This window comes from Netta rufina (assembly GCF_964035555.1).
Source record: "Netta rufina genome assembly, chromosome: 10".
NCBI classification, from domain to species: Eukaryota; Metazoa; Chordata; class Aves; order Anseriformes; family Anatidae; genus Netta; species Netta rufina.
Window position 1 is genome coordinate 10,521,219 of NC_140133.1, and position 27,849 is coordinate 10,549,067.

At 56.0% G+C, this 27,849-nt stretch overlaps 1 protein-coding gene across 2 annotated transcripts; it reads left to right on the forward strand.

The window, feature by feature from the left end:
• TWF2 (twinfilin actin binding protein 2) lies at nt 1-27,043 on the forward strand. 2 transcript variants are annotated; one of them, XM_084292821.1, is made up of 9 exons: nt 1-67; nt 10,082-10,159; nt 14,675-14,853; nt 16,720-16,815; nt 17,693-17,797; nt 23,558-23,683; nt 23,768-23,918; nt 24,052-24,173; nt 24,873-27,043. In XM_084292821.1, exons 1-9 carry the CDS (start codon nt 43-45, stop codon nt 25,038-25,040), a joined length of 1,050 nt encoding a protein of 349 aa, XP_084148947.1. In that variant the 5' UTR covers nt 1-42; the 3' UTR covers nt 25,041-27,043. The 2 variants fall into 2 exon arrangements, with proteins under 2 accessions (XP_084148947.1, XP_084148946.1); XM_084292820.1 differs by lacking the exon at nt 1-67 and adding an exon at nt 6,341-6,434.
• The last annotated feature ends 806 nt before the right edge of the window (nt 27,044-27,849 follow it).

Here is a 27,849-nt window from a genome sequence, read left to right on the forward strand (position 1 = left end):
CTGCCCGGGACGCGGCGGAGCGGAGCGGGGCGGCTCGGAGCCATGGCTCACCAGACCGGCATCCACGGTAAGAGGGGCCGACGGCTCCCGGGGATCGGTCGCCGCTTCCCCGGCGGAGCCCTCTGCGAGCCCCCGACCCCCTCCGACCCCCCCAGACCCCTCGACCCCATCCCCCGGGGCCGCGCCGCATCGCATCGCACCCGCGGGGACCGCGCCCCAGAGCATCGCGGAGCCGTTTTGGGTGCCGGTGGCCGAGGCTCTGCTCCCCGCGGGATGCCGGTGCATCTTCGAGCATCTTTTGTCTGGCTGCCGCTTGGGGAAGGGGCTGCAACGCAGCAGGGCTCGGGCACGAAGCCGCCTTCCCGCTGGGGCGACGCCGTGGGCAGGGCGGGTTGGCTTCCCTGCAAAGCTGTGACCCCAAAAGGTGCTGCCCGTGGTTGGGGGGAGGGACTGGGATGGGACAGCCAAAAGCAGCCGGTGCAGGGAAGGGTGGTGGCACAGGGGGACAGCATCCCACCTCCCTGCCGTGCCCACCAGCACCCCCGTCCTCCCACCCCAGCGCGGGAGGAGCGGGTTCAAACAAAGGGAAAGAAAGCAGGGCAAAGGGGTGTCTCGGAAACTTTGACATCGGATGGAGAAGGGGCGATTTCTGGGAAAAAAAAAAAAAAAAACAAAACTGGGGAGGGGGCTCCAAGAGGCAGCACTGATGGTCCTTGGCTCTGGATGTGATGGTGCACGTCTTGGTGGCGTTTCCCCCCTGCTCTCCGCCCGCCGGCTCGCTTGGCAGCATTAATCAGGACCAGAGGTGCTGCATAATTGATGGGAGCGGATCAATATGCCAGCAGAGATGGGAGAGATGCCGGCCCGAGCTGTGCCAGGTCGGGTGTGAACTTAGCACCGCTGCTCCCGGCAGGAGGACGGGCGGAGGCGTGCGTGGGCATCACGGTGCCCTTCCTCGTGGCAAACGTCTGTCTGCAAGCGTGGTGAATTTACGGCTGCTGTCCCTTCGCAGCACCACCTCTGTCTCTCCTTGTGCACGTTCCCTTTGCCTGAGGACAGTCGAGAGCATCCTTCCCCTTGAGATGCTCTTGGAGCAGCCGCTGAGGAGCTCGGGATGGTGCTGAGGTGTTCCTCCTGCTTTGCCTGGGAGTGCTGGTGGCTGACAACGTTTGGGTTCGGACTCGTTGCCTCTAGTTTAAGGCCTGCCCATCACAGGGAGAACTGGCAGGGGGGAGGCAAGGTGGCCGCATCCCATTCCTGCAGCACGGTGCTTGGAAAACCCTGCCAGGATTATCGCTTTGGGTCACTGATGCTTGTAGTGCGTAAGGTGCACTGTCAGCAGCTTTCTGGTGGAAAGGGGAAGGGACTCGTGCTCCCTACCGGGAGCAGGTGGGTGCCCCCCGTACCGTGTTCCCTCCCTGGGGAGGAAATGGATGGACTTAAAACTTCCCTGCTCATTTGGGGTTTTGGAGAGGGCAGCTTGCATTGGGTGGTCTCACTCTTGCAGCATCTTTGATGTCTTCCTGGATGCGCAGGTCTCTGAGGCAATTTTGCTCATCCCTGATAACCGAACCGGCGTGCTGCTCTGGGATCAACATCAGCAGAAACGAGCAGCGGTGAGGCAGGCGGCCGTCCAGCGCTTTCTGCGGCGTTCCTCTTCGTTCTGCCTCTTTGTCCCTTTTCTTTGCCTTGGACAAAAGGGCCGATGGCTCTCCGAAGCCGCTCGCTGCCTGTGCTGTGCGCCCTGTCCTCCAGGCAGTTTCCTCTCTGCCTGAAGCTGCCGGGCGAGCACCTGCGACGCAGAGCTGGGTCAGAGGCAGTCGGCACATCGGGGAACCCCACAAATGGTCTGGGTGTCTTTTGGTCTTCCCTGCCCTGGCACAGCGGTCGAATTAACTCCTTCCCTTGGCAGCAAGCTGACTCACTCTCAGATGAGAACTAGCAATCCCACTGCTGCTTTCTTCTCCTCTGCTGAGCGTCTGAGCTCTGCTGTTTGCCAAGGAGGAGGGATTTTTCGGCTCTTCTCAGTTTCACAGGCCTCGTTATGAATTTTTTGGGGTATGCATCGCTGTTTTTTGTTTTCTTTTCCTCTCCCATTTACAGGAGGGCATCTGCCACCAAGGGGAACTAGGGTGGCACACCCCAGCCAGCCTGGGGGGCAGGTGGAGCTGTGGGGCACCCCCAGCAACAGGCAGAGGTGGTTGTTAGGTCTCCTTCTGTCCTCAGCTTGTGGCTGACGTCGGTGCCACCAGTCTGCCTCCAGTTGCTCTTGCTCTGTAGGAATAAAAGCTTTGTTTGCTGCATTCTGGGTGCCTCCAGCATCAGAGCATCCAGCGGGCACCTGAGGAAGACGTTGTGGATAATCTACCCAGCTCCATCTGTGAGCCCAGCTTTCAGTGGCAGCTCAAAAGCAAGAATTTGGTGTAAGTGGCACAGGGGAGGGCTGGGTCTGAATGCCTCAGAAACTCGAGTGACCTCCTTTTCCCTGCACAGCTGGCAACAAGAATCAGGCACGCCACGGGACGTGGGGCAGGAGGAGCATCACTGCTTTGCGTGTGCTGATTTTTTGGGAAAAAATACTTGGTCCTGGGGAGAGGGAGGCGATAGTGGCACTTGCTGGGATTGCTGGCACACAAGGGCGAAGAGCTGCAGGTTTGGGGGGCTCGCCAGGGCTCAGCCTCTTGCCTCTGCGTTAAAGGCTAAGTTTTGAGGTATCTGTGGCACCTCTCTCAAAGGTGCTGGTGAGAAAACTGGGCTGCCGTGGAGACTGCCCGGCTGGGGTGATGCCATAGAACAGAGCATCTCAGTTGGCAGGGACCTTCAGAGATTATCCCCTCCGACTGCCTGACCACTTCAGGGCTAACCAAAAGTTAAAGCATATAATTGAGGGTATTAGGAAGCTGGCAAGGATTGCTGTGGGTTTCTTGTGGCTGGAAACCCGCTTTTTAGCTACTATGAGGATTTACTGAGTAGTTTTGCTGTCTCTTCTGCCCAGAGTTGTGATAGATGGGGACAGCACTCCCTGTCCTGGCAGGACTGGCCGTTGTGCTGTAGTAAAGAGGTGCTGAACCAAGGCTTTGGCATGGATGGGAAGTTACCCACTGGTTTTTGGTTGCCTCTGGGTGCTCTTTCTTAACCTCCATCCAGAGAGAAAAAGTTACTTTGGGGTGATTTTTTTTTTTCATTTGAAAAGAGAAGAAATCAGTTTTGTAGTTTCTGTGCGAGACTGCAAATGCGTGTGTTCCGTCAAGCAAAAAACATTAAGTTTGGGTCCTGCTCTTCTTGGGGAGGGACAAGATGTGGGGCTGTAGGAGCATGGGGATGACCTGCCTATGCCTACATGTGGTGTCCACCACCTGCTTCTGTGTGTGTGTGTGTGGAGGGGGTTAATTGTGAAACTGGAGAGCAAATGGGGAGCATAGGCGTATCTCCTGTCCTGCTTTGCTTCCTCAATATGCTGAGCTCAGAGAGCTGGACCTTCCTTGGCTATGTCCCCTCCCGGCCTGCCTGAAGCTGTGAGCAGACCCTGCAACACTGCACCTGGCAGGGGATGGCGATGGCGTGGCTTCTGGGCTGTCCCCTGCCCATCCCCAGCAGGTCCCTCTGCCTGGCCATGTGGCCCTGGAGGGGGCTTGAAGGCTGCCCCATTGCTTGGGGGGACGGCAGGTGGCACGCGAGGCAGGTGACAATCAGCAATGCCCCAGCTCCTGGCCTTGCTGTGCTTTGCAGCAAAGGCCAGACAAATGCCCTAGGCATATGCTAAACGTGGAGCAAATGCCCCCATGGCTCAGAAGGCACAGAGGGAAGCTCTCACCCCTGCAAACGTTCCATCCAAGCTGTAATTTTGAGGATGTGTAAATAATTAAAGCCCCTGAAAGCTGTGGAGAAGAGGAAGTCCCTTGGAAAGTGTGTGTAAGGAGACTCTAAATGCAATGAGATCACTACCAGGCTCCTGATACCTGCTCCAGTGCTCCCAGTTGTGACTTTGCTCTTGGGAGAGGGGGAGAGAAGAGGAGCAGGGACCAGCAAGGTGATTCCGTGGGTGAGACAGCAGCGTCCTTTGCTCTTGGCAGCTGTGTCGCTGGCTGGTGGGTGTCTGCCAAATGGGTATTGCTGACCCCAGGGTGGGGAGGGGGAGGCCTGGCTCTGATCGGAAACTGGGAGATGCTGGAGTGGAGAGAAGATGGCTTCCCAGGGACACGCATGGAAAATAAGGTGCTGAGAGGCGAATGGCTTCACAGGACCGAGCAAGTGGCTGGAGGAAGTCCCCAGACAGGATTTGCAATATGGCCAGGACTCATCCGCACAAAATCCTTCTGTGGAGCAGAGCCCAGCATCACGGAAAATTGGAACAAGCTTTCGTTGTGTCCTCTCTTGCTCAGAATGGCTTGCCCTTTCATTCTATTTTCTTCTGATGTCTGTAGCTTTTTCTTTTCCCAGATAAAAGAGTACATGCAAGGATATATATATATATTTATGGCGAGAAATAAAATCCTCTTAGTGCTTCAGCCAGCCAGCCAAGCCTATCACTGTGAAAGCGCTCAGTAACAAGCAGGTTGAGCAAGCAGGTGGTGCACGATGGAGTTAGGCTGGAATGAACTGAACAGGAGCCCTTGTAGCAGCAGCAGCAGAGATCCTGTGCCTGTGGCAGTTGTGCACTTCCATGGGGTTGGCCTCCCCGCCACGTGGGGAACCACGGGTGCTGTGCCCCTGGCCGGAGGGGCTGCGGCGCTGAAAGGGAAGCGGCCGCTTGGAGTTGCTTCAACTTGAGGATTATGTCTGGAGGATGAAAGATTGATGGCCGGAGGCTCGGGTTTCCTGTCAGGAGGACTAAGGGGACTCAGCGTATTCAGAGAGGCATCTGTTTCAGGGAGCATGTATTATTGATCTGGGAGCACTGAGCCGTCGTGTAGACGGGGGGCGAGCGGGAGGGCTGAAGCACGCAGAGCTTTGGGGTGAGCACGGAGCTCTGTCACCTCCATCCCCAGTGGGTCAGGTCCCCCAGGGCTCCCCTGGGTGCTGTGCAGGCAGCAGCTCTTCTAACACCGTCACATCAACAGGGGGAGACCGGCTGGCATCACACAGCAGTGCCTGTCCCTCATGGTTCGGGCTGCTGGTGATCCCAAGGAGAGGGAGCAGAGCTGTGGCGTCATGCCTTGGGCCTTGTTACAGCCCAGCTCTTCTCAGACACACTATTTGGGACTGCAAACGTCGGAAAGGATCGACTTTGGGGTGTTGCCCAGCCTCTCAGCATTTTCAGCTGATGAAAGACGTCAGGCCCAGCACTAAAACCTCTGCGGGACAGCCCCGTACCAGAGACGAGCAGCCCCGTCAGGCTGTGGGAGGCGCGTTTGCTGAGCAGGCCCAACTGCGGGGCCGCCGTGCACGTCCAGCGTGTTGTGCTGACAGCTGAATGTCTCAGCACATCGTGAATGCAATGTGGGCAGCTCGTCTGCAGACAGATGGATGAGGGGAGGTGTTGCATTGCTTGGGCTGGCCAGAGGCAGTTTCTGGGCTCACCAAAACACGAGGTGCAGGGGGAGGCACGGGCACTTGCACCACGCTTAGCCTTCTGTGAGGCTCCTGGTCAAAGTGGGCTCTCCATGAGGAGCGTCCATGGCAGGGCTTTGTTGGAGAAACACCAGAAGGTTTCTTCAGATGCCGTTGAGCCTGCCCTGCCTCAAAGCAGCAGCATCCCCGGCCAGTTTCTGGAGGTGTTTCAGGCTGGGCAGGGATGGAGGCATCATGGCTTGGTCATCTTTGTTGTGAGACTTCCCAAGTGCTGAGGTGGGACCTCAGATCATGTGGCTGTTTGGGTTGAAAACCTGGTACAGTTTGCTTCTCACTATTTTTCTTCTCTCTGAGCTGACCGACCATGGTTCCTTCAGGCTTGCCCTGCACTCCGCGCTCCCACAGCTGCCATCTGTTGGGCGCTCACGGTGTGCCTGCGCCTTCCTCCTTGCACGATGCCGAGCCTGGATGCGTTGTTCCTGCTGAGCCCGAAGCCTTGTCAGCACCAACTAACACGGCTGTGCTTGAGAACCACGCTCTTGTCTGTGCCTTGGCGAATGACTTTGCCTGCAGTGACATGAAGCAATTAACCTGCATCTGGCTTGCAACCCAGCGTAACCCTCTCTTCTCCAGAGTGGCTGGACCCTCCGTCCATGCAGGCTGCTCTCCTACTGTGGTATTTTGCTTCCTATTGAGTTTCATCCTATTTCTTTTTTTCCAGCCTGTTTCTCCAATCTACTGCGAGTACGGGGAGTTCTCCTTGTCTTCCAGTGCACACTTGCACCTCCTCTAGCTTCCCAACTTTCATCTGCTGAAAACGCTATTACAGTTGCCAGAGCTGATCATGGAAGTGTGGACTGTAACCGGACCCACAGCAGATCCCCAGGAGTTCTTGCTTGATCCAGCCTCTAGTAACTTTCAGAGTGAGTTATTGGCACAGTTTTGTGCTGGTGCTCTAAGGGTTCACCAACACCACAGCTTTTGAAACTTCAAGACATGTAGCAAGCTGTGATCCTCGCCCCCTGCTTTTGCCTGGCCTGCAGGCTGGTGGCTCTGCTGGAAGAAGTTAGGTTGCTGTGATGCAAGTTGTCCTCAAGGGATCCCTGCTGGCTGCAGCCCAGCGTGTTGTTTGTTTCGGGACTGATGAGTTGTTCTGGGGTTTTCCAGGAACCCCTGCTAAGCGGGTGAGTTTGCTTGCCCCTTCCCCTCCCTCCCTTTCTAAGGCAGGAGGTGTGTGCAGCCTGTCCCCATCTCAGCTCCATTGCTCCTCCTTCCCTGAGGTAAAGCTCTGCAATCTGTGCAGCTCGCGAGCTCCAGCCAGCTGGAAAGCACCTGCCTCACCTGAGCGCTCTCTAAACCACCGTTCCCCATGGCCGTGCCCTCTTTGCCGTGGGTATCAGCCAGGCTCGCTGCCAGGCTCGCCCCAGCAGCCTCGTCACTGCGGGGATTGGTGCAGATCCTGGCTGATGTTGGGTGTGCTGGTGTGTGCCCAGCTTCTCCTTCCTCTCCTCCTCTCCCACCTTGTCTCGTTGTCAAATGCCAGTAGGGAAGCCTCAGGAGTAAAGCCAATTCTTGTGATTTACCCTGCCTGGCCTCTTCCCATCCTGAATGGGGAAGGTGTAGAGGTGTGAGCACAAACTGTGATTTCTCTGAGGAACTGCCCACAGTCAGGATCTTTTCTCGGCTTGCCTCCATACTCACCCACCTCCTGCCCCTCTGACCTCCTGTGGCTCCAGATGCCTTGCAGATGCTCTTGTTTGATTACATGCAGGGTTTTCAGCCCTTGAATTGCATCCTAGAGACTCACCTGCTGTCTGTGTCACCCCACACCTTGGGGCAAAGGTGCTGCTCACCACCATCTCCAGGGTAAGGCCTCTTCTGTTCACCCTGCTGTTCTTCCAAAGCAGGATGTGGACTTTCATATTCATATTTCGGGCACGCAAGCTGTCTCATCAAGTCTGCTATGCCAATTAAGTCATAATCATGCTGTAATGAAACAGTGGCCGAATTCATGCTGAAAGCCTTCACAGCTAGCTTGTTCCTCTCCCTCTTCCCTGGGTTTTGCTCTGTCTTGCAAGAGACAGAAGGGAATGTCAAAGGCACCCCAGTGATTTTTTTATTTAATGAAAACTACTTTTCTTTTCAGCAGAATTAAAGAACAGAAATCTTCTTTTTTTTTTTTTTTTGAAGGTTCTGATGCTGTCTTCTCTGGGAAGTGCTCCTCCTCTTGGCAGACCTTGCGGTGCTTCCCGTTGGGCCGCAGGGTCCTCTGGAAGCGTGCGTGCTTTTCTGTACCTGCTTAAATCCTCCTGTCTGTGCAGAAAGTGCCAGTGCCTGGCCTGTCAGTCCTATGGTTTTGGCCAGTCCCACCATTTCCAGGTGCAGGAGGGGTATACTTCCCTGTCTCCTGGCTTTCCTGAGCCCTGCACGCCCCTGGCCTCTAGAAAGGGTGGGTCTGTCTGCAGGGATTTGCAAGCCTGTTAGCACCGCAGGGCTTTTGTCTCTTCTCAGCAGCTGATGCTGTAGGAATATCAAAGGCCAACGTTGTTATTCCTTTTCTCCTCTTTTGGCAGTGCCAGAAGTGAAGCTTAATGCTTATTGGGACCTTTGGGCTCTTGTGCTAGGCTTCCTGGGTGTATAAACCTCTTTCTCCTCCTCTTCCGCCCTAGGAGAAACCTCTTGTATTTGCAACAACCACAGATGCTGCCGGAAGGAAACAGCCTGTCTCATCAGGGAAAGGGCTAAAAATAACCGAGCTGCCTTGGGTGGTACTGGTGGGAGCGGGCTGAGCAGCGAGCTGCTGCTGGGAGAAGAGAAAGGGCTGAGCAGGCGTGCTGCAAACCAGGGGAGCTGCTTCCCATGATGCTGACAGAGGGGGAAAGAAAGCGTGTTTTTTCTAAAATGGTCCTGCTCGGATGTAATCTCTGGGTTTCTGTGTGATCTCTGCTGTTTGCAGAACACCATTCTGGGAGCTGGTTCCATTCGTGCCTTTTTCTCTGTGCAGAAGGGAAGGGAGAACCTCAAGATTTGTCACGCAGGAGGGAGGGAAACCAGTCTGCACCAGCCACCCTGGTGGTGGCCCATACAAGCTGCGGGGCTCTGTGGGATATCCCCTTTTGGTGCTGCTGCTGGGTCCAAACATGGGTCCTGGTGCAGCCTAAGTGGGGTGTCTGCATGGGGAGAAGCATCTTGTACCTTTGCATTGCTGTTTTCTGCAGTATTTCTAGTAAGTGTTGGAGCTCTCTGCAGCTTTCAAGTCCCAGGATGGGATCTTCCAACCAGGTTGCCCTGAAATCAACACCCCGAGCGGGTTCCCGTTTCTTTAAAATGGGTGCACAGAGAGCAAGGCTGGGCAAAAAGATGTGCCCCAGCGTGAAAGGGTCTGGTATATGGGGTGCATGGGTGGGAGGAGCGAGCAGGGACCTGGCTGGAGAGAAATGCAGAGTCTGGGTTGCACGGGCGGGCCTGATGGGGGCTGAAATGAGTGAGTGGCTCCAGGGGTCCTCAGGACTGTTTGCACTTCCACTTGCTGCCCTTGTGAGCCTCCTGGTGCCCCTCCACATGACAGGCAGCCCCTGACTGCCTTAGCCTGGCTTCCAGGTGAGGTTCAAACCCTGTCAGTCCCAGCTCTCCAGGCAGGATCCCTGCAGACCTCCCACTCTCTGGGGCTGGGAGGTGCTCTGTTCCCTGGGGCTCTGCTCTCCGAGCTGCATCTCTTTGGCGCTGCCTTTGCCCGAGGGCCTGCAGGTAGAATATCCCTGGTGGGGTGGGGAGATGTGAACCCATGGTGCTTCCAGGTTGAGTAATGACACCTGCGGGCTGCCACTTAGATATCTGTCTGCTGCCAGAGCCTGATGGTCCCTTCTGATGGGACAACAAAGCTGTCTGTTCCCAGCAGTCAAGGGAGATAAGGAGGAATGTGGCTCCACACCGAGTTTTCCAGCATCCTCGTAACCAAAGCCCTGCAGGCTCTGGGGCAAAATTTGCAGGGTGCCATCGTCTGCCGCTGCAGGTTTGCAAGCGGGGAGCGCCCTGAGGTTCCTTACCTGCTGGAGGATTTCAAACTGGTGTCTCTGGTTTGGACCCATCCTGGTGCATGGCATCGGGGCTCAGCAGCATCCCCACTGTGCATCGTGAGCCCTGGCCATCAGAGCTCCGCCTGTTGTGACATCTTCCAGCCACCCTGTATGCAAACCTTGCAGCTCTGTAAAGTTAATAAACTTGTCACTTGAGCTCTGCCCGCCTGCACCAGCCAAGCCATCATCTAAATTTGGGTGATTATGTTCACCCAGGCCAAGTATCAAGTTATCTGGATCACATGTGCTCCCAGCTGCTATTTAACTCCGAAGCCTCTGGGCGACGCAGCACTTTACTTCCACTGATGAGGCCAGCTGTTTGGATTTTGTTGTATTACTTTTATTAAAACTCTTTTGGCACCAGTGATTTTTTTTTTCAATTTTTTTATTATTTTCAATTTCTCTCCTGCCAAGTTGCCTGTCCCCACAGCTCATCAACGAGCAGCGCCTGCTTTGTCTGTTAAATCTGACCACAATGTTTCTGGTTCTTTCAGCCACCACGGAGTTAAGGGACTTTTTTGCCAGAGCCCGAAATGGTTCAGTTCGGCTCATCAAGGTCGTCATTGAGGACGGTAAGCCCCATTTTTTAAGTGCTTTGATTCACACCGTATCAGCTCTGTAATTCGCCTCTCCTCCTTTCTTTCCTCTTTGTCACCGTGGTCAAACGTGCCAAAGAAGAGCTTGCATTTCTGGAAACACCGTACAAAATCCTGCCGGGGCTTCCTGGCACACAGCAGACCGCTGCGGGGTTGGGGTGAAATACAAGCATAAAATCCATGTGAGCTGGTGAGCGAGCTCTTGGCAGCGACAGCCTTAGAGCCTCTGCCAGAGCGGCTTTGCTGTGCTGCCGAAGCTTGGGAAAAACAGTGACTTTGCTTTCCGCTGACTTTGGACCAGCTCTTCTCAATGCTGGTGCCTTCCCTTGCTAAAGGGAGTCGCTGCTGGGTGCTGGGCAGCTTTTACTGAAGCGTGTGGTTTTGGGGAGCCCAGCGAGAGGCTGCTGTGCTGGCACAGACACAGGAGAAGGGGGTGGCAGCCTCCCAGTGGAGCAGCCCATGCCCCTTGCAGGGAGGGAGAGGGTCCAAGGACGTTCAGGAGCAATGCGCAGCCAGTCCCACGGCTGTCCCATCCTACTTGGATGTGGCATCCCATACCAGGCAGGCAGATGCCTTGCCCCAGGTGCAAGCAGAAGGGGGCAGGAGGCTGTGCTTGGCCCTGTTTGCAGGCTCCCTGCAGCTCTTTAGAACAGCTGTGGGGGCTCTTCAGTGCCCCCAGTTCCAGCATCTGCCCTGTTCTGCTGCCACTGTGCTGCCTGTAGCCCAGTTCGCAGGCTGTAGGCTGCCACCAGCCTGCTCGCCCGTGGCCCGTCAAAAGGTGACTTTGGCCTCAATATTGATCAAAATAAGCAAGTGGAACGATGCACTGATTTAGCGTCCCAGCAGGGAACCTCGGTGGTGTAGGTTTTCTGTAGCCTCCACCTGGTACAATTACATATGAATGACTTGTTTGGCAGGGAACCCACCGAGGTTAGTGAGCTGCTGTCACTGGTTACGGCTGGGCCATCAGGACCAAGGTGGCATCAGCCAGTCTGGAGTTCAGCAGCCGACTTCACGTCTACACCCTGCCTCCTTCTGGTGCCTCAGCACTGTGCTTGGGGGTGTCCCACCCCTGTGTCCAGCTCTTTGTGTCTGGCTGAATGGTAGGAGCTGGAGTAAAACAAGCAATACCCCCCAAACTGCAGGCGTGCGATCTGTGCTTCAGCCTGGAGCTGGATGGTACTCGGGGTGGCAGTTGTGAGGAGCCTGAGCAGCCCTCCGAGGGGCTGGGAGGTGCAGAGCCCCTCCTGGAAGAGTGATGTGGCCTGGGCTTGGAGCACGGGGGACACGGCAGCAGTGCCACCACAGAGTTCACCGGTGTTGGCTTCATCCTCAACAAGACCACTCCTTCCCTGTGTGCTGGGATGCTACATCTGCTTCACTGATGGGAGCCAGGAGCATCTTCAACAATTTTGCTCTCTTGCCACCATTTGCTTTTAAAAAACATCAACCAGGGTTCTGTTAAGATAAACGACAGAAGCCCAGCCTGCAGTTAGAGCGCGAGGCCTCGTGCTGTTGGCTTTGGGTTGTGGCTGACGACAGCAGCGAGGAAGACTTTTTACCATCAATGGAAACCACGTCCCACCAGCCCTGCTCTGGCTGAATGGGCTATATTTATCCGTGTGATGTGTCATTGTCAGCAGCTGCCTCGTACGCCAGCCTTGCCTGGCGGTGAGCAGGAGAGCTGCGAGTACCTCTGTGCCCGAGGGGCTCCGTCTGCTGCGGGAAGGTCAGCGGTGGTCCCACCAGCCTGGTTTGGGGAACCTGGGGACAAGTCACTTAGCCCCTCCATGCCACCGCCCTGCTGTGTGATGTCGGTGCAAGAGGAGCCTCTTGCTCTGCTCGTGGGCGCAGAGGAGCCTCTGCCCTGCAGGGCAGGGCTGTGGGGGATTTGGGGTGCTTTGGTGCATCAGGAGTGGGTGCGGAGAGACCTGAGTGAGGACCCGAAGGCCATGCAAGCTGGACGTGCCAAACACCCGCAGAGCAGTGACACTTCCTTAGCATCATCTCGGGCTGTCGCTGTGAGCTCAGCTCCTTGCCGAGGCTCAGCAATGTTTTCCTGGCCCGAGAGTGACTTGTGGTCCAAAACATCCTTAAATGGTGGGGGAAGTCTGCTCTAGTCACTCCCGGTTGTCCGTGGGTTTCGTGACATGCTTTGCTGGGTCCTGCCCCAGCAGGTTTCTGGTTCTTGGCACAAAAGTGGCGCTGTGCAGTAGTCTTGCGGACTCCTGTCTCCTGTGATGTCCCCGTGGGGACCAATACTTTGCACAGACATTTCAGAGCAAAGCTGCCTGCGTACAGCTGAGTGCTGGGCACCTCTTGAAGGTCAGCAACGCTCCCGGGATGCTGCAGAAAGAGGTGGCAACAGTCTCCATCACTGCCAGTGCTGGTTTGGTGAAGCGCTGCAGCTTTTAATTTCCCTTTTCTGACGCTTCCCAAGCTAATGGGAATGCCAGACGTGGGAGGCTGCTGCAGCGTTTGCCTTTGCTGCAGGGGCTTGGGAGGGAAATTTGCCCTGAAGGGATCAAGCTGAGCTGCAGAGGCTCAGTGGGAGGAAGCAGAATAAGGCACAGAGCAAATGAAGGAGGCTGAAAAGGGTGATGCTGCGGATGGCCCTGTGGGGAGGGTGCTGCCTGGGGATGGTGGGCACTTGGGATTTGATCCACAACTCTCCCCTTCTTCAGCAGTAGCAGAGGTGCTCTCTGCTCTCCATCACTCGCTGCTCGTGGCTGCTCAGAGCTCCTGCCCGCACCGGCTTTGAGGAGAGGTGATGCAATTCAGGAAGTCCTGCGGGCTCTGCAGAGAGAAGTCAGAAGTGCAAACACACTTCTCTTCTTTTTTTTTTTTTTCTTTTATTTTCTAAATAAGTTCCGTGTTTCCCAGAATCTGCCAGCTAAGACAATCCTTGCAGCTATCCAGCTCCAGTTTGCAGGACTGGATGTGGGTGCTGCTGCTGGCACTGCTATGGCATTTTTGGCATTTTCTGCCTGGGGAACACCTGGATGCTGCTGGCTCTTGAGGACCCTGCTGGATCTGGCTCAAACACAGCCCAATTCACCTGCAGTGAATTTATTGGGCCTGATTGCCTTGTGTATAGGATACTGGGACACCTAGCAGATGGGAATAGTTAGGAGCTGCCAGTAGGTTTGGCCAGGTGAAGTTTATTGTGGCCTCTGGGCACCTACGTCTTGGGGCTTTGCAAAAAGCCTCATCTTTTTGCATGTCTGCTTTGTGGTTTTGAAGGGTACATTGAGGTTGTTATGTTTTTTTGTCCTTGCTTTTTCCAAACAGGTGGTTTTGTTGAAGGTAATGTATTTTCAATACCCTTTTCTGTGCTGAAAAGTGCAGGCTGGCAGAGCTGCTAACTGTCTTGTGGCTTGAGGCCTCTTTTCTTTCCTGCAAATCGGGTGGGGGAACACTTGCTAAAAACAGCTCTTGGGTTTAGGGTGCCCTGCAACCCAGGAGCAGACCCCCAATGAGTGCAAAACCTCACTGCTGCACTTCAGGCACGCAGAAACTTGCTGTTCCTGCCTTATAGGAGTTCTTGTGAGTAGGCTTTGGAGACAGCAGACAGAAGCTAGCTCCCTGCAGGGAAAGCAGTCTTGGTGGAGGAGTTGGCTCCGAGGTGGTGGGGCCACATCTGCTGCGAGTGTGTTTTGAGTTGCACTTGTTGTTGTTGTTCCTGTCATTATACCCATGAGGGCCCTTGCCAGTAGCACCTGGCCCTCCTGCACAAATCATCGCAGCCGTACAGGGTGGTGTTTTGGAGGGAAGGGGGGAAACTGCTGCCTGGAGGGAAACACCCCTGGCTGATAGTGCTGCAGGGTGGGAGTAAGTTACCCCAGGCCTGGAGTGGCAAACCCTTTCTTTATTCTCTTATTTGATCCTCTCTGATGTTTTTTTTTGTTGTTGTTGTTTGTTTGTTTCTATGATGCCCCAGCACCGCACTGTCCAGCTTGCTGTCCTCTTGTTTGCTGCTTCCAGCCCCATCGATGCTTGCGTAGCAGGGAAAAAATACTCTCCGGACACTTGAGATGCTATCACGTGTGTGAAATATGTAGGTCACTTCCAGAGACTTGGGCTCTCCTGGCAGCACAGCCTGCTGCAGGGGGGCACAGTGGGGACCCCAAGCTCCTTTTCCCCCAGAGTAGGGGTTTTGACATATCTTAGGTTACAGGGCATCTGGTAAGAGCAACTTTGGCTCAGCTTTGGCTCATCTTCCCAGCTTGCTTGGCTTTTGCTATGGGCATTTTTATTTTTCTCAGCACTCAGAATCCCCCCTGACGTGGTTCCTTGTGAGGTCCTCACCAAGCCCAGCTGAAGACAGAGGAGGAATGTGCGTGCTTCAACTCCTTCATCTGGTTCTCCGCAGAACGGGGTCGTTCTCAGCGCTGGAGTCGCAGCCAGCCCTGGCCGAGCTATTCAGCATCCCTGGAGGTGAGCTAAGCCTGGCCTTTGCATAACGCTGTCTTTTCTTCCTTCTCCTTCCAGAGCAACTCGTTCTGGGAGCACACAAAGAGCTGTCCCGGCGCTGGGACATGGACTACGATGCCTTCGTGCTGCCCTTGCTGGATGAGCAGCAGCCGTGCTATGTGCTGTATCGCCTGGACAGCCAGAACGCCCAGGGCTATGAGTGGCTCTTCATCTCCTGGTCCCCTGACAACTCCCCGGTAAGCTTCGTTCTCTGCTCACCTGTGCACGAGGATTTGTGGCTCTCACTCCTCTGGGAGCAGAGGGCAGCGAAGACACGGCTGGAGGTGAGGAGTGGAGGAGGTGTGAGCCAAGGCAGCCGCCTTTGCGCTGAGCCTGAGGAGGAACATTCGCGCCCTCCATCGCTGCACCTCAGCTGAAGAGAAGCAGAGACCACGCAATTTGGGGACGGGAGCGTTTCTTAAGACAGCAACATGTGCAAGTTCGCCTCCTTGTCCTTGTGGTGCTGTGTGATGATGCAGCTGGGCCCGGGGGGTTGTAGGTGCCCTGCCGGGAAGGGGACACCTCTGCCCTGGCCCAAAACACCACTAGGAAGGGTTGGCTCGTGGGGCAGGCTCTGGTACCAAGTCCTCAACACGAGACCTGATGTGCTGGAGCTCATGGCCCACCTCCAGGCCCTCGCCTCCCCAGCCCAAGCTCTTGGCTGTGCCTTGGAACTGGGCTGTCCCCAAAACCACCCTTAAACAGGCCGTGAGTGGCCGCTTCCCTTCGAGGTGCCTAACTGCAGGGCAGCAACGACACCTGCTGGCTCTTGGGCTGTTGGTGGTGTTCCTGCAGCGTGGTGGCGGTGTCCCTAGGGCCTCTCACAGTCTGGAAGACTTGAGAGAGAGTTTGCTTGTTTGCTCTTGTCAGGAGGGTGACACCTTAAGAAAGCATTGGAAAGATGGTGCAAAAGGACAGAGTTGCATTGGATGCTAGCATAGGGCACTTCAGAAGTATGGTTTATGGTTTGGAAAGCGCTGTTTTGCTGAGTGCATCTCCCCGATGGGCTTCCAGCAAGCACAAAATTGCCCTGCTGTGTTGACAGCCATGGTCATTGGGTGGGTATTTGACAAAATGTGGAGGGGCTCATTGCAGAGGAACTGGGGAGTGCTTGCAAATGTTCTTCCCTGAGCAGGGTTTTGCAGGAGAAGTGCTGGTGGATGGAATCAGCGTTTTGCTTTGTCAGCAGGAAGTTTTCATTTGAAATGTGTTCGCTTACATCAACCCAACAACAACAAAACCAAACCCCTCGGTACCATTCTCTGTACGTTCATCACTGGTTGTTGGTTCACAGGTGGGATTTTCCAGCTGTTCCAGTGACAACGTGTCCAATGTATCCTCAGGAGCTTTGTTCCTCATAGAAGCACTGGCTGAACCACACGACACCTTTTGACAGGGTGTCTGTCTGCTTTTAAGGGACTCCAGCACTATTTGCACCTTCTCTCACTCAGGTGCCACGAAGAACGTTGTGACTGATGTTCCAGAGCTCTGTGATAAGAAAGCGAAGTACAGAATAAACCAGCGGGCTGTGGATTGAGGCCAGAGCTTATCAGGGCTGTGGCATGTGTGTGCATACCTGCGCAGTCGCAGAAACAGAGCTGATAGTTTTCCTGGTGGCCCTGTGCCCACTCTGTACTTAGAGCAAGCCCTGGAGCTGGAGATGCTGCAGTTAGAAATGAGGCTTAGGTAGAAGCCATGGGATTGTTTCCAGGTGGTTTGTAGTACAGTTTTCTGTGGTGCAAGTAACTACTGAGAGGTTTCTGCTCCAAGGGAGAAACTGGATTCTCTGCATCGGTTCTGGTTTTGTGTGTGGGTGTGTAACCAGAACAGCCCACAGTTAACGAACGTGAAACAACAAGCATGGAGGTGAGGTTGTGCCTTGTGCCACAGAGTTCCTGGAGCTGAGATTGTAACCAGGCAGGCTAAACCTTGGGAAGGCAGTGCTGCAGCCATCGCTGGGCAGGGGGGAGGCTGAGCACATCGGGTGCCTCTTGGACGAAGGTGATGCTCTCCAGTCCCACCACCTCCCTCTGACCGTGTTTGCTCTCTCCCTCCTTCCACAGGTCAGGCTGAAGATGCTGTATGCCGCCACCAGAGCAACGGTGAAGAAGGAGTTTGGAGGGGGGCACATAAAGGACGAGATGTTTGGAACAGTTAAGGTACAGACGTGGTTCCTGCAAAGTCACACTCCTCTCTCAAGCCTGTTGGGTTAAAAACTGAGCTTCAGGAGCCTACCCAAGACTCAGTGCTGAAGTCAGCTGGGGCATGGGGTGCTGGCATTTGGGGAGGGCAGCGCTGAGGTTTTGCCCCTGCTGCTTTGGTCTCCTGGAAGTTTGCTGCCACTTTGTGTGACAAGGGGTTGCCTGTTCAGGCATGGAGAGGCTGCAGAGGTGGCAAGGTTGGCTGTGATTGTGAAAGAGGTGGGAGGAAGGCTCTAGAGAGGTCCAGACCTTTATATTTAAAGAGAAAAGAAGTACCATGCAGCAGCAGTGTCACTCCAGCAGAAGGCTGTGACTGCACTTCTCTGTCTGGCAGCAGTTGGTGGGAGGTTCTCCTCCCATTTTCATAGGCTTTGTTCAGAAGGAACTACATTTTAAGGGCTTCTGAGACGTCAGACCTTTTCTAGGTCTTAGGGTACCTGCACTGGTACTGATGGGAACCATTGAGCATCTCCAGCTGCTGCTATCCTGCTCCCCTGCCCCGCTCTGCACTCAGGCTGTGATCTCTGTCTTCCCTTCTTGCTTTTTTGCTGATGAGCTTTGCTTATCGTTCAGAGAGGCCACACTGCTGCAGCCGAGGTTGTCGGTGTACTGCAGGCATCCAGAGCGGGGTGGGGTGGCCCGAACAGGCAGAGCTTAAATCAAACGTGGGATTTGCAGGGAGGTGTCTGCGAGCATAACTCGGACCGACCTTACAATGCCAGAGACAGGCTCAGGAGCTCTGACACGCCATCGGGGCTGGGGTCACATCCAGCCCTGCCCTGCCCGCTGCGTGGCAGCGACCACCCCTGATCCTTCCCTTCCTATCTGCCTGCAGGAGGACGTGTCCCTGAGCGGCTACCAGAAGCACGTCTCCTCCTGCTCCGCGCCTGCCCCGCTGACTGCAGCCGAACAGGAGCTCCAGCAGATCCGCATCAACGAGGTGCGCGTCCTCCCGGCCCCGCTCCGCGGTGTTGGGCTTCCCGGGGGCCCAGGGGTGAGCGTGTCTGGAAGGAGCTTGGGGCTACGGAGGTGGCTCGTTCTTACAAAGCTTTCTCACACCCGTGCTCTTTAGCCTGTTCCTGAACTTGCCGAAGTGGACCCTCAAGTGTCTGTGTGGTCTCGTGCTCAATTTGATGGTGTAAAGAGGAATTTCCAGACTTTTTCCTCACTAGGACACAAGCTCAGATATCTGCTTTGCTTGCTGCAGTTGGCAATTAGAAGACGGTTTGAAGGCTGAAAGCAGGCAGTGTTATCTAGTCTTTAGGTATTGGGGCAAAACCCAGAGTTGAACGTGAATTTGGGGGGAAATCAGGAAGAATTCTGGCTCATCTTTTGGCTGCAGAGGTGTACGTGCCCATATTCTTCCTCTGGGGCTACAAATATGAGGGATGCAGCCCAAAGGGCAGAGGTCTTAACCTACATTTTTGTGTGTTTTTTGTACTGGAAGGAGGTTTGGAAGCGGCACAGGGCAGGATGGGGGCCAGGCACACCTGTAACACCGTGTTGGTTTCCCAGCCAGCGCCGTGGGGCACCCGTGCCAACCTCTTCGTGGTGCCGTGGAAGCGCTGGGACTGTTCGTGGGGTGGGAAGGCCACCTAGAAGCTGTGTTTTGGGGGAGCAGAATTTCATTGGGGTGTCATGGAAGAAGTATGCCTCTCTTCCTCCTGTGCTGGGTCTTTGGAGCTTGCAGGTGGATCAGGACAAGCCTGGGAGACACGGAGCCCAGCAGTCTGATGGGGGTGGCAAGGACAAGGTGGGAGAATCACCTGTGGCCAGTGCCTCCCCCAGTTCAGTGCAGTTGTTGGTCCTCCCCTCCCCACTCATGCTTTCCCTTACAAACTGGGAAGGGTCTAACCAGGTTCTGGCCCTCCTTTTGCACAAAAGGGCAAGAATTGCATCCTTCTTTCTTGTATGATATCTAAAACCTCCTTTCCCTGTGAGCCTGGGGAACAGTGGGGTTTGTTGTCCTGTGGCGTGACAGCCACAGCTGCTGGTGTGGTGCTGTGGCAGACGAGATGAGTGGTTTTTGGGAGACCCCACCAGCTGTGGGTTGGTGGAGTTGTCCCAGCTCCCATCCTGCAGGGGATGGGCAGGATTTGTGCCGGAGGATCCGAGGTGCTTCCCATGTTTGAAGGAAAGAGAGATGCCGGTGCCTTGAGATAGCAGCTCTGGACTCTATCATTTGTTTCGTGTCTCCTTTGGGCTTCTACAGTCTCACTTGTGCCAGCTTCTCAGCTTGCCAATATTGTAGGATTAAGCGCTTTTTTTTGGCTGTGTCTTGCAGGGTAAAGTGGCCCAGGTAAGTGTTGCTCATGGTGCTTTTTTTTTTTTTTTTTTGTGCTTGATCTGCTCTGCTGTGCTTCACACCCTCATGATTGCAAGAAGTGGCTCCTGAGTGAATGAGCTGCTGAAGTTTTGTTTGGTTGGGTTTCATTTTAAAGGTACGCTGTCCCCTGTGTAAGCCTGCACCGCAGGGAGCGGGCATCTGCGTCTAGAAAGAGAGGGAAAATCAATATTTTGCCTGAGAATTTAAGGGTGCAAAGCACCTGGATGCTCAGGTTGCTGAAGTCTGTGTGTTGGTGCTGCCCTGCTTGTCCCTTCGCCCCTAGCAGGAGTTCCTGGGAGCTACTGCTCCGTGGCCCAGTGCCATGCTCGCTTCCCCAGGGTGGCAGAGAACTCCTGACTCCGCAATAATTTCAATTTACAGCCAGTTTCTGGAGCAGGGCGATGCAGAGGAGGGGCTATGTCAGCAGCTTGCAGCCTGCAGCATCCCGTTCTGTGGTGCCTTGCGTGGACGTGTGCGGTGCTCCCGAAGCAGGGTGTCAGCAGGCTGTCCCTGTGCAAAACCCCAATCGTGCTGCTACACGAGGGCCCCTGGATAGGGGCTGCAGTGACCACATGTGCAGCTCAAGTGCCGTGCTGCTGGTTTGCATTTACTTTGCAGCACAGCAGCGCTCGGGAACCCGCTTTCCTCCCTTCCCTTGCTGAACCCCACACCCTGCACATACCCCTGAGTCTGACAAATCAATCAATCAATCAGGATTTTGGCGGTGACACAAGGGACACTGTTTCTTTAAAAGCCACCTGCTTGCAAGTGCTTTGCTGTGCATGTCGTTCCTCCTTGCCTGGAGTCCTGCTGTCAGTGCATTTTTCATTGCTGGTCTCTAACCCTCCTGACGCGCACCTGCCTGAGGTGCCGGCCACTTTTGCAGTTTTCACCCCAAAGGCGCCCGTATTTCTGGGCTCACTGCAGCTCTCTGGGATCCCACAAACGGCAGTGGGAGGCAAAAGGCAGCAGCAAAGCAGGAGGGTGGAGGTGGCGGCTGCATGACAGCGGCTTCAGTGCCAGCTCAGCAGCCTTGTACACTGAGAGAGGAAGGAATCAAACTGCAGTGCACCTCTGCAAGCAGAGCTTGGCCCTCGCAGGAAGCTGCACAGCCTGCTGTAAAGCAAGATGCCCTGTGAACTTTCACCTGTGATGTGGGCTGCTCCTGTGGTTTGAAAACTGCAGAGAAAGAGGTGCTGTTGTGAAGCTCTCCTCCTCCTCGGTCACTGGGTGAAGTGTGGTGGGGGGGTCTCAGGAGTGTGCCGTTTGCTTTGGGTTTGTTTATTTATTTTTAAACAGTCACAAAATGCATCATTCCTGAGCTGGAAGCTGTCAGCAGCCTGTGGCTTTTGAATTGAGGTTGAGAAATCTTAATACCTACAGGTAGAAGTATTTTTCTAGAGGCACTCAGAGGCTTCCAGGAGCCAGGTTTATCGAGTGCTGATGAGCATGCAGACAGCAGCCCTTGTTGGAAGGAGATCAAGAAAGAAAGAAACAAACAAAAGGGGGGGTGGGAGGAGAAAAAAACCTTCAGAAAAGGAGGTGAAATGACCCCCAGCCAACCCCACAGCCTGAGGGTGCCACTGATGGCTGGGCTGGAGCTGGGACTGCGGGTGCAGCGTGCCCTCGGCCATCCCTGTGCACACCCTGGGCTGTGGCAGTGAGGAGGGCTTACGTGAACCTGGCCCTGATGCTTGTGGCTTTAAAAAGGGGCAGGAGCAGAGAATGCTGTGGCGAAGGCATGTGGCAGAGTTAACGTTTCTAGGACAACCCTCAGCCCCTTGGGGTTTTCTGACTTGAGCGTGCTTAGTGTTGAAGCGTTCACCCTTCAGTCCTGCTCGACCTCCCAGCCTCGTTTAACTTCCAAGGTGTTTATCAGAGAGAAGCAGGGAGAACCTGTTCGCTTGCCCTGCTTTTGGTCCCTTGCTGATGCCCATGGTGTCCTCAGGGCTGGAGAAAGCAGAGCTCGGGGGCCAACCAGACCTCCTGCTTGCCCTCACCGCTCAACCCTTGAGTAATTATCCCCCAAGAACTGTGTGCTTACAGCCAGGCACCTCCCTGCTTATCCTCCGAGGCGCTTAGCTTGGAAAGGAGCTTGGGCATTTTGTTCTCCCACACCTTTGGTGTTCTCCTGTTCACTCTCACCCAGCACGCTGTGTGGAGAGGGACAGCCCCAGCCCTGTTCCTGCAACTCCTTCATCTCCACGTCCTGAGCTGGGACCACCTGGGGCCACCCTGGCTGCTCAGGAGGTAGGGCAGGGGTGGAGATGTCCCTGCAGGTGCTGGCTACGAGTGGGCCTAGCAGCGAGGGCTGGGGACACCACGCTAGGGGATTCTCCCTTCCATCCCTCCCCGCTGCTGACGTCTGCTGTGTCATTTTTGTCGCTCTTCACGCCTGCACCCAGGACCTGCCTTCCCTGGCTGCCAGCAGAGACATGGTAGGCCTCCACCCTCCCAGCATGTTCCTTTCCCCCTCCTCGTTTTGAACGAGCTCCCCCGGCCTGTCCCTGCCTGGGGTGCTGTTGACGGTGTCTCCTCTCCCCACGCTCGCAGGGCTCCTGCTCCCAGGACTCGAGCACGGAGGTGGTAGGCTGCTCTGCCTGCTCGCTGCTCTGTTCTCCTGCATGCCCCGCTCCCTTTACCCTCTCCTCCCTCCGTCCCGGTGAGCCGAGCCCCTCGCTCGCTCCCCTGGGATTGCCACCAGGCTCCGAAAACCACCCCCAAGGGACTTGGTGACAAAGGTCTGTGTTGAACTGAGATAAAAGCCGGGGATAGAAGTGGGGATTGTATCCCTCTTGTGTTGTTTTTTTTGATACTTCAAGATGGTGATGGGTGCCCACCTGGGTTGGGTGGGCTGAGCATGCACCCAGGCGCCTGGCACCACCTTCCCAGAGCTCTGGTCCTGCCGGGGCTGCTGTGACAGCTTGGTGAGCAGCAACCCTGCAACACTGGGGGAAGGAGCCAGCGTGGGGAGCTCTGCACCAACAATTGCAGCTCTTGCACGTGCCCCGAGCACCATCTGGTGCTAGCCAGACCTCATGTGCCAAACTTCCCTGGCTGTCTCCGAGCTGTATTTGAGACTCTTGCTTTCTTCTGAATTTGTCTTGGCATGTTTTGATATTTTTTTTCTTCCTTATCTCCATCAAAAAAAAAACACAAAGCCTTTTTCCATCTTTGCACAAAATCCCCTGAACTGCTCCCAAAATGAAACCAACCCCCACTCACTGCCGAGCCTCCAGGTCAGCGCTTGCCCGGCCGCTTGCCCCTGGGGCAAATTGCTTGCCTGGGGCTGGGTGGGAAGAGCTCCCCTGCCCTCGGTGTGACTCCGTCTCCCTGTATTCTGTGGCAGATGGTAGGGGGCTGTTGCTGCTGCCCATCGCTGGTAGAGTACCCCGGCCCCGAGGAGGTACGCCGTGCCTGCTGCGTCTTGCTCCCCGCTCCCTCGCATCGCCCGGCCGTGGCAGCCCTGCTCAGGGTGGAGGTGCCTGGGGTGATGCAGCCGCTCCGGGTCTCTTCCTCTCTGCGGAGGGTTTGGTTTTCTGGAAAGGGGGTCTGCAAAGCAGGGCTGCAGCCTCTGCTTGCCAGGGTTTGGCATGAAAAAGGGGACCTGTCTGAGCTGCGGGGTTCTAAATCCCCGCTCCGCTGGGAGCAGGGGACACCTGCCTGCAGCCATTAATCCCAGCACAGGTAGCTCAGGACGCACAAAGCCGAATGCTGTGATTTCAGGGCTCCCTGCCCTTCTTGCACACACGTTGCAGCTGGAAAGGATGAGAGGAACATGCGGTGGGGTTGGTTACAGCACCCCTCCCCGTCCCCTGCTGGGAATTTGCTGCACACAGCCTGGTGCTGGGAAGCCCTGGTGATGCTGGGGGCTGGTCAAGGTGCTCTGTGCTAGGAGTAATTGTGCAGGGGGAGAGAAAGGGCAGAGCTGGGGGGCTCCGGAGTGCCTGGGGGCAGGCTCCAGGTGATTTCCACACTCTGAGAAGCACCGCAGCCCTGAGGCTGCCCAACCTCCTAAATCTTAGTGCTGCATTCCCAAGTGTCACCTCTGCTTGGGAGCTTTGCGTGGTCTCATCTGCTCCCAGCCAAGCCTGTGTATTTGCAGGCAGCTCTGGGTCAGGCACCACAGGTTGGCAGGGCGGTCCTGCCCCCAGGATCCCTTCCGTGGGAGGGTAGGGATGCTCCCAGCCCCAGCGCGGGCAGGTTTTTGTTGTACTCTGTGCCTCCACCTCCGTGGCCCCAGCAGAGGCAAGCACAGGGCCGCTGCTGCACCGTGGGGCAGATGCAGGTGTCTGGGCTCACCCGGCACGCACCAGTGGCCTGTGCCACCCTGCCCACCCCTGCCCTGACACGCGGGGTTGTTTCTGTCCCCAGGTGAAGACAGAGATTAGCGTGGAGAGCAAGCACCAGACCCTGCAGGGCCTGGCCTTCCCCTTGCAGCCGGATGCGCAGCAGGCTATCCAGGCACTAAAGCAGAAGAAAATCAACTACATCCAGCTGGTAAGTCCCTGCTGCCTCTCTTCCTACCCACTCTGAGCACTCCTTGCCGCAGCATCTTGCTCCCCATCCCCTTTTATCAACCAGAAGCTGGATCTGGAGCGGGAGACCATTGACCTGGTGCACACGAGCCCCACAGAGATAGCTGACCTGCCCAAGAGGATCCCCCAGGACTCAGCTCGCTACCATTTCTTCCTCTATAAGCACTCGCATGAGGGAGACTACCTGGAGTCTGTTGGTGAGTCACGGCTCCTCTGCTCCTCCTTCAGGCTGCACTGGTCACTGCCCTGCCTGCATCTCTAACGGGGATCTGGCTGCTCCTTGGCTGTGAGCCTGGGCAGCGCCGTGAGCCCCCCTCCTCTCTCTTTCAGTGTTTATCTACTCCATGCCTGGGTACAAGTGCAGCATCAAGGAGCGCATGCTCTACTCCAGCTGCAAAAGCCGGTTGCTTGACACTGTGGAGCAAGATTTTTGTCTGGAGATAGCAAAGAAGGTAAGTCCGAGCCACCTGGAGGTGGCTGAGGAACCTGTGCAGGGGAACGTGCTGCGGCCAAATCAAAGGCGTGTCCAGGTGGCAGCAGTACCCGTGGCTTTGACTGGGGCCTCTTCCTGAGAAGTCTGAGAAGCCTCGAGTGTCACTAGAGTTGTTTCAAAGTGGCTTGGACAAAGGGCTGGAGAAAAAGAGGAACAGTCTTGTGCTGAGCTGTGCAACCCAGCCCTGATAGGTGTCCCAGTGTCTGTGGTCTGAGGCCCTTACCCAGTGGGAGAGGATGGATTTCCCTGGCCCAAGAGGTTTGGGAGAGTGAGATGACCCAAACCCTTTCTCTCGCAGGGCCGTGGCACTTCTCAGTGCAGAGGGAGGCCCCCTTCACTTCTGCCCTTTGTGCCCAGACCATCAATGAACTCAGAGAGGATTTTGCGGGCCCTGAGGGGAGCAGCCTTTTGGTGCCCTCAAGGCAGGGGAGGGGAGGAGAGGGTGATGGAGCACTGGAAGGGGCTGCCCAGGGTGGAGGTGGAGTCCCCATCCCAGGAGATATTCAAGAGACACATGGGCATGGCATGAAAGGACTTTAAGGGACTTTGTAGGTCAGCCAGTGGCTGGACTTGGTGACCTTCAAGGCCTCCTCCGGCCTAGGTAACTGAGGTGGTGGGGCGGGCTTGGGGGCCACTAACACTCTGTTGCTGTGTGCAGATTGAGATCGATGATGGAGCTGAGCTGACGGCCGAGTTCCTCTATGACGAGGTGCACCCCAAGCAGCACGCCTTCAAGCAGGCCTTCGCCAAGCCCAAGGGGCCCGTGGGGAAACGGGGACAGAAGCGGCTGATCAAAGGCCCGGGAGAGAACGGCGAAGACAGTTAGATGTGGACGGGGCAGGACCGGGCAGTGAACGGACAGCATCCCTATGGCATTTCCCGGCTTCCACCTCTCCGCTTCCAGGCCTTTCTGCTGACCTGGGGATCTTTCCCCCCATCTCAGCCTTCCCCCTCGCCCCCTTTTTCCTTTCTCATTCCTTTTTGAGCATCAGGACGGGCTGTTTCACTGGAGGGTAGAGCAGTGGGGAGGGGGCAGGTTCTAGGTGTTTGTGTTGCTTTCCCCCTGTCCTTGTGCAAGCCCTGGGGCAGCTGGAGGAGGATAGGAGCAGCAGGGCCCATGTCCCCAGCCTGCTCTGGTCCCACCTGGGATCACAGCTGCTGCTCTTGCTTTCCCCCTGGTTTACCTGCGCCAAGTGAAGGACTCACCTGTGAGCTGCTCTATGCAAAGGAAGGAGGTGACATCTGGCATTGACTTGGTAGCTGAAAACGTGAAATGCTTCTTTCCCTGCTCCCCCTTCCTACAGACTTTGCTCACCATGGCTGTGTGTGCAGTCCTGCTATGCAAGTCCTGTGGTCATCCAGGCCCTGCCAGGCTGCAGCCAAGCCCCCGTGCCTCCAGGGTGGGCTTCGCTGCTGTGGCCTCAGCGTTTGGCAGGAGAGTTTGTCTCTTATGAGAGCCAGCCTGTGTTGTATCAGAATTTGAATTTCAGGCAATGCAGATGTCTCTTCCCTTCCTCTCTCCTTCTCCGATGTCATACGGAGCAGCCCTTGTGGCCAGAGCGCTGGAAACCAAGCACCAGCTTTTGTTTTCCAGCTGCCCTGCTCTCGATGCTGCTTGTGGCTGCCTTGGTGGCTCCCCCAGAGGAAGCTGCCCCCCCCAGCCACCCTGTGCTGCTCTTCAGCCCTGCTCCAGCTCCCCAGTGCCTCCCATGCCGGGGTGGCTGTGAAGCCCCTCAGGTCTGAGCTTGGTCCTTGGTGCTGGCAGGACAGAGAGAGGTGGGTTTTAAAGCCTGTTTTTCACAGCCATGCATGCAGATGGTGGGCAGGGGAGGAGGAAGGGCAGCACCTGGCTCTGCTTCCCCTTCTGATCATTCTCTTTAGGTGGAAAAGGATAAGGTGGAAGGCCTTCCATGAGTTTTAGGTCAACTTGACCCTGGAGCAGGGTTACTCTGCCTTTTGGCAGTGTTTGGATCCCTTTATGACCCAACCCAGATCAATTCTTTTCCCTTGGAGGGAGCTGTTACAGCCTGGCCTCAGTCCTGACCCTACTGCCCAGGCTGGGTTAAGGGTGGGGGCCGGCTCTGATTCCATGGCATCCCTGTAACCTGCACCATCTCCTTGTCCTTCAGCCTCCCCCATTTGCTTCATCCGCCTCCCTGTGTTTTACTGGCATGGGGGGGTGGTCTTGGTGTTTGTGGTGTGATCCCGAGCCAGCAGCAGGGGCTGGGGCTGGCCTGACTCTGCCCTGATCCTCAGTTTTGTCATTCCTGGGAGAAACTTCTGGTCCTGGCACCTGTGGGATGGAGGGGATGGACGGACAACTGCAAGGAAACAGGGGGGGAGGTGGGATAAAGCCCTGAGCCTATCTTCAAAATTCTGTGGGCTACCCCAAATCCTGGCGGGGGGAAGGCTGGCAGCCCTGGCACGTCCCTCAGCAGCTCTGCCCAGCCTGGGGGCTGTCCCCTCTCCCGTTCCTTGCTGGGTTAGGGCACACTGCGCATCCCTGGCCACCAAGGGCTGAGGTCAGTGCTGCAGCTTTGGCTTTGTGAGGGGATTTTGCGGGGGGAATGTGCCTTGCTGCTGGGTACTAGTGAGGTCTCAAGAGCTGCCTGCCTTCCCCCCTGCGCTCTCCAGGCGCTGGAAACACCGGGGCTGTGCCCCCTGCCCTTCCCTGCTCGCCGGTGAATGTGCCGACGTTGCCTTGACCACGTTGGGGTGCTGGCTGCAGAAGCCGGGGTGCCCTGGCAAGGTGGGGTGTGAAGCCTGGGGGGAGCAGAGCATACTGTACTGAACGCTGTATTTTCTAAAGAATAAAGTATTTTTAAAACAGCCTGCTGCCCTGCCACTCTTTGGGGGCTGCTGGAGTCCCCACATTTGCCCTTGTATCAGGAAGTGAAGCTCCTCTCATGGCTCCAGCTCGGTGGTCTCATCCCCTTGGTCCTCCCCTGTCCCTCTGCAGAGGGAATTGCTCAGGTGCTGCCAGCCCTGAACGAGCAGCCATCACCCCCTGCAGCCTCCTGTGGTGCTCAGCTCTGCTTTCCCTTGCCCTGTTTCATGGGTGCACCCATCCCAAGCAGCTTTTGTGCTGTAAGTTGGGGCTGGGGCAGTCCTTTTGTACCCAACAAACATTTTAATGCTGAATCAGGCCAGAGGATGCTGAGCTGAGATCAGTTGGGAAGACGGTCTGCCTGCATCCTAGGCCAGGTCATCCTCCCCAGCCCCGGTCAGAGCTGTGCACTTCTTCCTTTTCATAGTCTCCAGTTCTTATTTCCAGAAGTAGTAAGCTGTCCTCTTGACTCCCCTGTGCATTTTTGGGTAATTCAAATAATGATGGTGTGTCTCCAGTCAGTTGGCTCTGCTCTGGGTGCTTGCTGCATGCTGTGCCCTGGTCATGAACCCTGCACCCAGAGCAGGTTTGCCACCCTGTGTTGATCAGCTCCTGGTGTATGGTGGGGAGGAGGGCTGGCCTCACCCCACCCCAGCTCTTACAGGAACACAGAACGGCTCAGGTTGGAATAGACCTTAAAGATCACCCAGTTCCAACCCCCCTGCCATGGGCAGGGACACCTCCCGCCAGCCCAGGCTGCCCAAAGCCCCATCCAGCCTGGCCTTGAACACCTCCAGGGATGGGGCAG

Bases quoted from the DNA above. Each gene is read 5' to 3' on its own strand.
- TWF2 (XM_084292820.1), top strand. From the start codon at position 6,356: ATGGAAGTGTGGACTGTAACCGGACCCACAGCAGATCCCCAGGAGTTC. The intron at 6,435-10,081 runs GTGAGTTATTGG...TGGTTCTTTCAG, and splicing joins AGCCTCTAGTAACTTTCAGA to CCACCACGGAGTTAAGGGAC. The intron at 23,919-24,051 runs GTGAGTCACGGC...TCTCTCTTTCAG, and splicing joins AGACTACCTGGAGTCTGTTG to TGTTTATCTACTCCATGCCT.